Consider the following 12,341-nt stretch of genomic DNA (forward strand, 5'->3'; position numbering starts at 1 on the left):
ATCCATGAGCAAGTACATACATAACACATGTTCTGCAGTTTTTCCATGTATGGGTAGCATGGAAAAAAGAACTCAACTTTCTGCAATTAAGCTAAAGGGAAATCTCACTTAGCTGTTAGCAGATGTGTTTGTTCTGTATTCTTTTGAGGCCTGACACTAGAAGGCTAATAAACCACTGGAGACAGATGAAGAGTTGAACATGTCTTACACATTCCGTACTATAGAGAACAGTACACTGCTCCCAAGGAGTAATTTAGGATGCTCTGGTCTCTTCAGAAATATGTTTTGTTTTGTTTTTTCCTTCGTAATGAATAAAGTCACTTTCCACATTTGGGAAGAGTAAAACAAGTTTTCTTCTGAATCTCCCCACCTTTTCGATTTCACCTTAATGGATTCAGAACATAAGATAGTGGTTTGCAGAGAAGTGGGGTTTTTATGAGTGAATAATGCCTTTCCAGCCTTCCCCACCCCCCCTTCACCCCCACGTAGAAGCCTCACCCACATGCTCTATTTTAAAGTCAAATTGAACTGCTACAAACCCATGGCCTACAGATATGGCAGCTGCATCTTTTCCCTTTCATCTGTTTTTGCTTTTCTGCAGACTCCTGCAGATTACTTTCCAACATTATGACTTGGATCTTATGGTTAAAGAGGGTTACTGCTTGCTGACCACCCAGTGCACCCTGAATTTTAACACTGTCGATCCGAGTGTTTTTTTTATGTTCTTTGTAAACTCTGAGGCTTAAAGTTTGTGTGCCAGATCAGCAGAGTCTGAGACTGCTTTTCAGGGATGAGCTTTTCAAATAACAAGTTCCAGGAGGGGATGTGTATCATATATTAAATCTATAGGCATTTAAAAAAAAAAAACAACCCTCCTAAGTGTCATATGAAGAAATTCATTGTGATTTGTGTAAATGAAATACCATTTAATGAGATGAAGAATGTTTTTGTTCTTTTTTGTTCTAAAGGTTAAAAAAAAGACCTCCTAAGAGTAATAGCTTCTTGAAAAGCACTCACAGTCCAGGATGATAAACCCAGTCTAAATATCCAGATATGTTGATACTGTAATGAACCTGCTGGCTCATTACTGGATATCCCTCCCAGATTCAACATCCAGTCAGTAGAGGGCTCCATAATCCCTAGAGTATATCAAAGAAAAATATAACCAGAGATCAGAGAGACCAGGCTTGGAGGCTTGTTCACAGCAGGTAGGGAGTCAGGGCTGGCATATTCGTGGCTATGCTGTCCAATGATCAGTGTACATGATAGGGGAGAGTGCAGCAGTCATGGGCTGTGGCAGCCCTGAGGCTGCTGTGGTCCTCTTGGGGCATGATTTTCCCCAGGTCCCTGCAGACCTCAACAGCTTTTCATAGGGGCAAGGATTTGCCCCTTATTTCCTCCCCAAAGCCAATAAAAAACTTTCTTACAAGTGAACATTGTGCTTCATATTATCCAGTGCATAGACAAGGCAATATAAGGTGTCAGTATAATATCTAATACAGAGATGGCATTGAACAAGAACCCCAGAATTGAACAGCTCTAAACTTTAGAAGTGATCAAAATGCAGATCCATATTTCAGGTACGGGCCTTATTTGTATAAAGGGATGAACTGTCTACCTTCAAACTTTGGGGTGTATGAAAATCAGGATGAATTTTCCAGGTACTCGGTGCCCCTCTTCAAAACTTGATAGAGGTGGGGGCTTCTTGGCACTAGCCAGGAGGCCCATGAAGAAGTAACATGCAGGGCTGTAGTAAAGTAGGAGTGTGTGTTTGGGGGTTCCAGACTCTTTCTAACTCAAACTTCCAAACAAGGGTTGATTGTCATTTTCTACAAACAGACTTGGTAGGTTTACACAGCCCAGTCAGCTCCGCTACCACCCTTCCAAATACAACCCCATCCACCAAGTCCAGGATAATTAATTGTACTATCATCTATACATACCACTTGCAGTAAAAGAGAATCTCTATTCGCTGTCAGACGTATTAGAGCCTTTATGTTCTGGAGACAAAAACATTAGAGTATTTTTTGTTATTATTATGGACTTTCTCCAAAAGTCCTCTTGCCTATGGAAGTCCTCATGCAAAGCCAGGATCCACAGTTTTCCAGGGCCCATACATAATTTTTAATTATTCTGTGTCATGTAACCCTTTACTCATCATTCATCATCTCTTTCATAATGTAGCCCTTCTAACCAGCCTGATGTAAACAACCGATTTAAACTGGGGCAGAAATGACAGAAAAATAATACAGTCGATCACAGGAAATCCAGCAATATAACGTCTGTGTAGTATATGGTTTTCCAAAGCTCTACAAAAAGAGACTTTGCTTTCTGTGCTTTAGGATTTCTTTTGTCCCTGAACAATATTTGCAAGTACATATTTTAAATATAACTTGGAATTAATACTAATTGGCTAAAGCTTTTACATTTAGCCAGCTAGTTCCTACCCCCAATACACTCAACAACTTTAAAACTTTTGCAGAGATGTTATGAAATTGCCCTTGTATGCATTCCAGTTTTGTTTTATTCTTTTCATAAGTTCATATATCTCATAAATGGATCTTCTGCATGAGCAATTTAGCATTTGCTTTCCAAGCCAAGGCACAATAACTAAATGTGTATCTGGTCTTTGTCAGACATTATTACAAATTATGAGAGCTAGACAGAAATATATTATCATAGGAGTGTTCTTTTTTCTCAAATTAGGTTCCTGGAATTTTCAGCGACATCAGCTAGACCTATTCATCACAATTAGGATGTGTGCTTGCAAAGTAAGGCCTCGCTGACTTCATTGACTAACTATGGGTATGTCTTCACAACAGAGAAAAACCTGTGGCCTGCCTGGGCCAGCTGACTCGGGCTTGCGGAGCTCGGGCTGCTTCATTGCCGTGTAGACTTCTGAGCTTGGGCTGGAGCCTGAGCTGTAGGACCCTGCAGAGTGGGAAGGTCCCAGAGCTCGGGCTCCAGCCTGAGCCCAGAAGTCTACTCAGCAATGAAACAGCCCCTCAGCCTGAATCGGCTGGCATGGACCCACTGCGGGTTTTTCTTTGCTGTGTAGATATATCCAAAATGACCTTTGTTTCAGGCCCTAACACGGTAGCACCCAGAGGCCCGAATCAGATTCACAGCCCCAATGTACTTAGCAATATACAAACACAAATAAAGGCAATAGTTCCTGCCCTGAAGAACTTATCTCAGTTTTCCACCTGTAAAATGGGGGTAATACAGAACTTCCCTACCTAACAGAGGGGGTTCTGAGGACTAATTCAACACATTGAGCCACTATGAATGTACATATTGGGTTCAATTCAGCAACGCATGAAGGACATGCTTTAAACAGGTGATTAGGTGATTTGATTCTCTTCTTGGTTCTACCACAGACTTTCTGTGTGAGCTTAGACAAGTGATGTAGCATTTTTGTGCGTCAGTCTTGTCATCTAGAAAAAGAGACTGACTTTCATGGGGCTGCTCACATGCTTAAAGTTAAGCAGGTGCTGAAGTGCTTTGTTGGGTCAGGGTTACGGTGCTCAGCAGCTTGCAGGGTTGAGCCCATTGAAACAGCTGATCATTTTTTAATGATGCCAAATAGGTTTACATGCTCATTTATGGTACAGACACAATTCTTTATGTGTAATTTGAAAGTGTGCAACATCGGGTATGATTTTTGTGTTTATAAAGAATATCCACTGAAATTCCTTTTAGAAGGATTTGCAAAAGCCTTTCCTCAAGTTATTGTGGGTAAAATCTGTCCTTACTAAAGAGGCTCAGGGATTAGACAGATTTATTTTCCTTTCATTGTGAAGCCATGTTTTAAAGGCCAGCCATCTGAAGAGAGCACCATTCATGCTTGGAGAACATTCCAAAGGTTACAACTTCCTTTTTTCCTCCTGTGCTTGTTTTCCACAAGGGAGAAATTCTGTTACCTATTGTCCGCTAAGACTGAATGAATGGCTTAGGGTCAAACAGCTTCAATGGTGGACCATTCAGTTTCAGCCACACAGAGCTTTGCAAATGTTCGGCAGAACAGACAGTCTCTTTCAGTGAGAGGGTTCAGTCATATTCATGCTCAAAACTCCTGCTTCCAAACCCATTTTGCGGTACACGCTGCAATCAAACTGCAAATTGTCATGTTGCTCTTTGTTCACTTTTCTTGCTCTGTGCTACCAGGTTCAATTTGTACTCTTTTATTTGTTTCTGAGCTGTGTAAATCCCTGGTGTCTCAGCCAGGATGTGAAACCTACCATATTATACTGATATGTTCAGGACCACAAGAGAGGCTCCCGTTTGGGTTTGCTTATTTGACTGTTAAAATATGAGATGCTTCTTTCTGAAGGCTAAATTGAAAAGAAACCTTGTCCAAAAAATCGTCAATAGAAGTTTAATATGTTGTTCATTTGTTAACCCTGAACTATATCCCACCTCATTCACAATCTCATTCCACACACTCAGTTATTTGTATTAGCCTATTGATTTTTAATGTTATCGCATCAAAGGGCTAGATAATCATATCTAATGAAGTGTACTTTTTATTTTATTTAGTACTGTGTATTTGTGTTTTAGGGGCCTCGTTACAGGTGTCCATGGCATTTACCAGCATTACAGCATATAAATGGTAAAATACACATAGCTGAATAGTTGGGATATGATCTTATATAGGAAGGATGGCATGGAATTGTGATTAAGGCATAGGGCTGGGTGTCAGGAGGACTGGGTTCTAATGCTGGGTCTACCACAGATTTCTTGTGTGGCCTTAGACAAAGCATGTAATCTCTTTATGCCTTAGTTTCCCCACCTGTTTAGAGCATCAAATAGAAGATATACTATACGTGCAGAGTATGAAACAATGAGACCACAAGTACCTGGTGCTACATTATTAATCACAAATATATGCACAGTTATACAGTGCACCATTGTTACATACAAATATACCTGGTGTTATATATATATTTTGTATTCACAGCATATAGCAGAATTGGGTATTTGGGCAGAATGATTATACTTGCATAGATATTCAGGAGTTATTTATTCAGTATATAAATAAGAGACTGACACTTTCCTAGATATACGGCAATTTGTGCTTACTGTTTGCTTTTCAAGTGTTACAAGTATGCTCCTTATGGTAAGATTAAAGCTCTGATCTATCCCACATCTCATATTTTGTTTAGCCACAACATTTCTCTAGGCTTTTCCTCTTGTGAGTTGCAAGGTGTTGCTGGTAATATTCCAAATAAATAACTCCGTTTGTTACTTCGAAGATTTGGGGGAACACCTCCCAGATAATAAAAGTTGGATATTTAATCAAAGTGTATTTTTCAGGTTTGCTGAAAGCTTAAGCGTGACTGACCAAATTGTTTGGATCTGTGAGTGGAAAAAATGTGTGATTTGGGTGTTCTGTTTACTTACACCCTTTCTTGCTTGGGCTTCAAACACAATCCAGGAAGCTATTGTGTAACTATTAGAAAAATTAGCAGACATAAGAGCATTCAATCAAAAGAAACGATGCAAAAACTGTGCCTAACCCTGGGAGAAAGGAGAAGAGCAACTTGCCACCAATTCAAAAATCAACAGCAATGACAAATTCACATAGGAAATAATATTCCAAATACACTGTGAAGCCTTCCCTGTTTAGACTGTAGCTGCCTCTGTTAGAGACCAGATGATTCTATCTCTGCTTTTACACTTTTGTTGACATAACAAATGTTGCCAGAGTGCTCTTGAATTGAACTGAATGTGCCAATAAACTATCAGAAAGAGATGGAGAGAGAAATGCCAGGGATGAATCCAGTTGGCTCTCCCAGTGAAGGAACTCTGGCTCTGCCTCTGCTCATGTTTGCTTTGTGCTGTAGTCAGTGATTTTTAAACTGTTTAACTACAGCTCTGAAATACACCAAGCTGAATCCTCTTTACTACTTCACATTAAATGGAGAATTTCTGCAGCCGGTGCTCAGTGCACTTCCCCATCTGCTCCCTCACCACATAGCTCCATAGGCAAATTCTTTGCCACTCCATCTGCCACCCCAAATGCTAACTTCTAGAAAATCAACACTGAAAAGTTCATGTTGCAAACTGATTTGCAGATTTCTTTTCCATTTCACCAACATTTGAATTCTGATGTAGAAGCTGTTATATTTTTTCCCGAAACTGCATACGTATAATACCACTGAAATGCAGGCACCCTTAGGGTGGAAGGTAGCCAAAAGGTGGACATCGTCATCATAGCCCTCTGGTGCGCCCTAATGGAGATCACCAGGGAAAATCCCTACCAATGGGATCTGAAATGTCGATAGAGGACCTACAGGAAGTACCTACATACCATAAACTGCATGAAATGCAGTCTCTCTGTCACTGAAAGGTGTAAAGCTGGCTGCTAATTGTACCTGCAATTCTAGAGAACCTTGGTAGTTCAAATCTGCTGCTTAAGCCACTAGTCCATCCTACGCTAGAAATAGATGTTTTGAACTGCTGTTGCATTTAACCCTGCAAATCCAAAAGGTCTCTCATTAAACTGACTGCTAGAAAGATGGAAGTGAAAAGTGTTTAGGGAAGATGATTGTGTGTGTGCATGCATGTGTGTGCACCAAAGCAGCATCAATATTTGTACCAAAGTCTCACATCTAGAAGAGAAACTAGCCAAACTTCTGTACCTCTCTTGTCTTGATGGCAGCAGTGGAGACAAGGCTTAATCTCAGAATCACTGCAGTGCCACATTGTTTTAATTTAACATGGTGCCGTAAATTGTGGTAAAACATGGTATTACATTTCCAGTTCACCAAGCCTGTTACTAAGGGGATGCAATAATTTTACTCCACAAGTTAAAATTCTGAAATTCTTATTTAGTAAGAGCTCTGGACATTTATGGCCGGATTTTCTGAAGTGCTAAGCACTCACAACTTGAGTCAAAATTTATGGCAGCTGCAGGTTCTGAGCATTTCTGCAACTGTGGCCCTTAAAGTAATTTTTTAATATTGTATATATGTTGTCATTAGAATGTATGTATAGCTAGATAACTATAAACAGAAAACTATAATAAAGCCTAAGTGGTGCAGAGGACCTTATTATATTTGTCTTCCATGCACAAGTGAATCTCACCCAGCATGCAGAAGTAGTTCTTGCAAAGCCTTAAAAGATTGCTGGCTCAAATGGAGTAGGAAATGCTCTTGACAGATATCAAATAGGAATAGAAATATAGAAAATGGGTGGACGAGGTCTCTCACTCCTCTCACAAAGCTAAAAGTGGCAGTAATGGCACATAAATTTGAGTCAGTTGATACCACTGATCTGAAAGCAGGCTTATCGGGTAAATTAATTCATATGAAAGGTTCTTTATATGAAATCCCTGTGGACCTTGTCCATATAAATATAACATTGTTTTATTTGTGATTTTTGCTATTGATTGGGCACCATTTACAAGATGCTTTGCTGCTTTCCCTGCAGGATAATTCTCATTGGGAGTCTTACTGCTCTGCCCCAGGACTCAGTAAATAGGCAGCCTCATTAAAAAGGGAATAGTGATATTATGGCCGTGACTTTGTAACACCACCCAACGCTCATATTTGACATGATTGCTGGCCTCTCTAAGTGCTTAATTGATTCAGGAGAACTGGAGGCCAGAGCGTGGAAATCCAAGGGGCAAGATGAGGATCAAGGGTGAACAAATTTATGACAGGCTCTAAGCAGCCTGAGGGAAATTAGAAATGCTACTGATCTCTGAGGTACCTCAATCAATTCAGTATGGTGTACGGAGGGGGCAATATGGGAAAGGGGCAGAAGCAGAGGACAGACTGTAGAAAAAGGAGAGAAAATAATGACTAGGTAGGTACAGAGGCCAAAAGTGCCTGTGGAAGGGGAGCGCAGGGTCAGTGGACATTACAGCGACCCTTAAATTGCAGTACCAAAGACGAAACAGGCCCATTGCTACACCATAGTTTGCATCGAGGATTCCGTCCACCACTCCACCTGCCAAACCTGTTCAGAGACCCCCTGCGCAAAGCCTGTTTACTTGTTCTTCGTGCACAGGTCAGGGTTAGGCCTGCTTTGTATGGTGGTAGTGACTGAGCTCTCTGGCTTTTTAAAGTGCTGTTTGCCACTCTATCTCCTAAACTTCAAATTCAGAAAATCCGTCCAAAAATGTAAGGAAAACAAAAGGGCTGTACTAATGAGGTCCCATTCCCCTTAGCCTTGCGAGACTGCAAGTACTGTGAACAGCTAGAGTACTGAGCAGTCGTGTATACCACTCTTCGTTATCCTGTGTGTGGCTACTTATCCATGCTTTTATCGTATTTTTGAATCCTGTATATTTTGTACTGCGGATAGTGTTGCATACAGACTCGAACCATAATATTGACGATATGTATAATGGATTTTTTTAAAACAACTAAGGCTTAAATGGTAAAGCAAATTACTTTCTAATTTATGCAGAATTTAATTGACTGTATTGAACCATAATACAAATTAAGCCATCGCTGTAATTTGTTCTGTCATACTGCAGCCCTCCAAACAATTTGATACTTCATTTATAAATTGGTAAATGGCTCATAGAAGCACTCAGCAAAGATATTGTAAAATTGTCAAATCACAGCTGAAGTAATGTATCAGGGAGGATAATAAACGGGGGTCTGATGAACACCCCTTGAGTGAATTATGGAATACTTATTTCATATGCCCATCATCCTCTAGAGGCAGGATTATGTCATCATAAAAGTCCTGAGGATAAAAGAGAAGGAGAGAGAGAAAATTAGAATGTGAGCATGAGTACTTGAGTGTGGAACAACAGCTCCAACTGAACGATGGGGGGTTGGCTTTGTTTCATTTCTGGTTGGGGCTATGGAACAGTGTTTAAGAGTAGTAACTGAATGCAAGCAGTATTATAAAACTCATTGGATAAAGAAAATATTTGCATCGATTAGTCATATTTTACAGGCCAGATTAAATTAGCGTCTGGTGGATTCTCCTAAATTAATCACAATCTATAAAGATCATGTATTTGTAGACTGACTCTGTTCTTTTGTTCTGCTGGCCATTTCTAATTTCTGCTTGAGAAGAGAGAGACATCTGGCCATATTCTCCATCACTTTACACCAGTGCAAAGTGGGGGTTAAATGCTACCATATCTGATTAGCTACAGGACACGATTCTGATCTCCAGTTTTATACAGATTTTACTCCATTGACCGCAATGGGGTTACTTCCAATTTACTACAACAGTGTAAGTGTATGGTAGAGAAGAATCAGGCACATACTTATTAAGCCAAAACTTTAGATTAAGTTAGTTGAAAATTAAAAAAAATAAATCAAGTAACTCATAGACTCACCTAGGTTTGCAAAAGAACAATTTCAAATGATTATGTTCATCTGCATTTCAGTATAACTGTATGCACAACATTTCATTTTATGTATGTGTTCCAAGGCTGGACGAAATTATGACACTTGTGCTCAGAATCTCTCTCTGACTAATGAAAACTTCTTGAGAGCAATCTTTCTAAACACTCCATAAAGTGAAATATGCAAAAGGATAAAGCTGCAGACACCTTTACTTATTTTGATACCAAGGCAATATTGAGCATCATCACCAATTACAAATGTAATGATTTTAGAACCATTAATGAGGGTTTCCAAATAAATTAAAATGTCTCCATCTGATGTCCTGCCTTGTAGATGATATTTCTCCACATCAGAATAATCTTCAAATCTAATTCTACCAGGAACGAGTTTAATTTCAGTGCAAAATGCTGCCTGGCGATCAATAAAAAACTTTTATTTAAGAGGAGTCTGAGATAACATTCTCTATAATATACAGCATTTAGAGACAGGGGAACATTTCATTTCACTGTTACAGAGAGCATGCAACTTGAGCTGAGAATAAACAAAATCAATATCCCTATATTATATAACTACGATCTCATCGTCAGTTTTACATCATTAACACATTGGGAAATCGGCATCTCTCATGAACAACAGCCATCTAAAACCCAGCCTTGTTCAAATTGAAGTCAATGGCAGTACACCCATTAGCCTGAACATGAGCCATCTTGAACCTCAAAAGTTGTGTGACACTAACAAAATGAAAAAATATCCAGTCTTTTGTCTTAAAAGCAGTCATCTCTATCCTATATGTTACATTTCCATTTTAATTTCATTCTCCATTTCTACAGCAATCTCATCACTCGCACCCCTCTCACACACAGACACACACTCGCTCTGTTTTCACACATTTCAAAAAATGTTTTTAAACTGTAAACATAACCGATTGTTTAGAGCTCAGGGTACCAGGCTGATTGTCCATATGTGTTTTTTCTCAAAAAGGGCAGGAATCTGATCCTCCAGATTCTGAGGTTGTGTCTGCAGTTGAGAGTGGTATTCTTTTTAGACTGTAAAAATGATCTACTCATCTGAACTTCTCACTTCCTACATGTCTCCTGCTCTTTACAGTCTGGAGGATCAGATCCCTTTTAGACTGTGAAGAGCAGGAGACGTGGGAAGTAAGAAATTCAGACAAGTAGATCATTTTAGGTAAATAGTTTGAGAACAGACATATAAAGGAGTTGTCTACACTCGAGGTAGCCCTGACTCAATAATTGGTGTAGACGGGGACGTAGTAGAGGGGTTTGGTTCAGTTGGTGCAAACCTTGGCTTGCCCTTGGTTACACTTAAGGGGTCATCACTTGTGCTACTCTTCTGTACTCTTAGCTCCGTCCATGGCATTCCTCTCTACGTGGTCCAAAGAGATGGGCTTGGCGCTTCCATGGACAAAGGGACTGCTGCTTATATATTTGCCTCTGCAGCTCCTATATTGTCTCTGGACCTGAGGTAGACTATGGGGTCTCAGCCCCTTTTATACCAGGCTTTATAAAGCCTTTTTATTTCAGAAGGACTTTGAAAGAGGATGCTCGTTTATTTACTGCATTAAATACAGCTGTATAGAAATGTTCACAATTAAAATGAAAAGCCATGCATTTGGGTGCTTTCATATTTTCTTGTGACATCAAAAACAGGCCTTTCATACACAGTTTTGCAATAAAATTTGCAAATTTTTCAGAGAGAAATGGGCCATTGTCAACTAAAAACCAATCCCTTTTCAAACCAAAAAGGGGGGAAATTTCACGAGTTTTCTAGAAAAGTAAATTTTTGCCGCTCCAAGGTTCCCTGAATGAAATTCTAAAAATACAATTTTATAGTCTGATAATTTTGCAATTGATTCCATAGGGAGTAAGATCAGGCCTTAGGCCCCAGTCCTACAGTCAGTGTGGCTCTCTGCTGCCATAGAAGTCCTCCCATATGGATCCAGTAAGAGGCTTGGAGCCATAATCCTGATAATCAGATAGGTGGTGCTTGTTATTTTATAAATTTTAGTCATAAAATCAATTGCTAAGGTGCCTAGAATACTTTCATATGTCAGAATTAGGTAATAATATCATACTTCTATTGAATTATCTCTCACCATAAAGTATTGGCAGAAACGTTTATGCAAAACATGAACACAATGCTTAAATTGGTCAAAACACTTGTTTAGAGATCACCTCGGTACCATACTGATTGCACTCTCCAAACATTGCTATTCATTTTGACGCAATGACTTTTTAAAATTTGGTAGACATACGAAGCCACAGGTAAAATGTGTGTCTTGAGAATGAAATTATAGCTTAAATGGAATGTTTTTATAGATGTGTTTTGGTATGCTTTTTTAATAGCTACTACAGCACCATCATGCAGTTCATGAAATTTCGTACATTGCAAAGGATATCACAGACCACCGAGCCTTTGGATATGTGTGTGGAAAGGAAGGAAATCATAGATTTGTGGCAATAAAAACTGCCCAGGCAGTAAGTATCAAATCTTTATCATTTTCTATAGTTTAACTCACTTTGAAAGTTATGTCTATTATGTTGCTGTTCAAAAGGGCATGCTAGCTTGTTTGTGCAAAATACATGCTGTCAAATGTGTCTGCAAAGAAGTTCTTAGATGGAGGATTAGCAATACCAGTCTGAGAAAAAGGGAATGTACTTCACCCTTCTTAATTTTTCTTGATGTATTCCTCCTAATTAGTAATTATTTTCCTTTCTAATTAAACTAGATACATTGACGGAATACAAATCATAGAATCATAGAATATCAGGGTTGGAAGGGACCTCAGGAGGTCATCTAGTCCAACCCCCTGCTCAAAGCAGGACTAATCCCCAATTTTTGCCCCAGATCCCTAAATGGCCCCCTCAAGGATTGAACCCACAACCCTGGCTTTAGCAGGCTAATGCTCAAACCATTGAGCTATCCCTCCCTCCCCCAAAATAAATAAGTTTACGTATATTCGTAGACTCATTTAAACAGAAAATGATAGAAAACAAATAG

General features: G+C 39.4%; 1 protein-coding gene across 22 annotated transcripts in view; it reads left to right on the plus strand.

Moving 5' to 3' along the window:
• The window catches only part of DAB1 (DAB adaptor protein 1), a 677,908-nt gene that overhangs the window by 606,219 nt on the left and 59,348 nt on the right, over window positions 1-12,341 (plus strand). For all 22 annotated transcript variants that reach the window (XM_073357549.2, XM_073357567.2, XM_073357578.2 and 19 more), the window contains one exon: window positions 11,687-11,818. In XM_073357549.2, the coding sequence (XP_073213650.1) occupies window positions 11,687-11,818 (132 nt within the window). The remainder of the gene's footprint in view (window positions 1-11,686; window positions 11,819-12,341) is intronic.

Source organism: Lepidochelys kempii, chromosome 8 (assembly GCF_965140285.1).
Source record: "Lepidochelys kempii isolate rLepKem1 chromosome 8, rLepKem1.hap1, whole genome shotgun sequence".
NCBI classification, from domain to species: Eukaryota; Metazoa; Chordata; order Testudines; family Cheloniidae; genus Lepidochelys; species Lepidochelys kempii.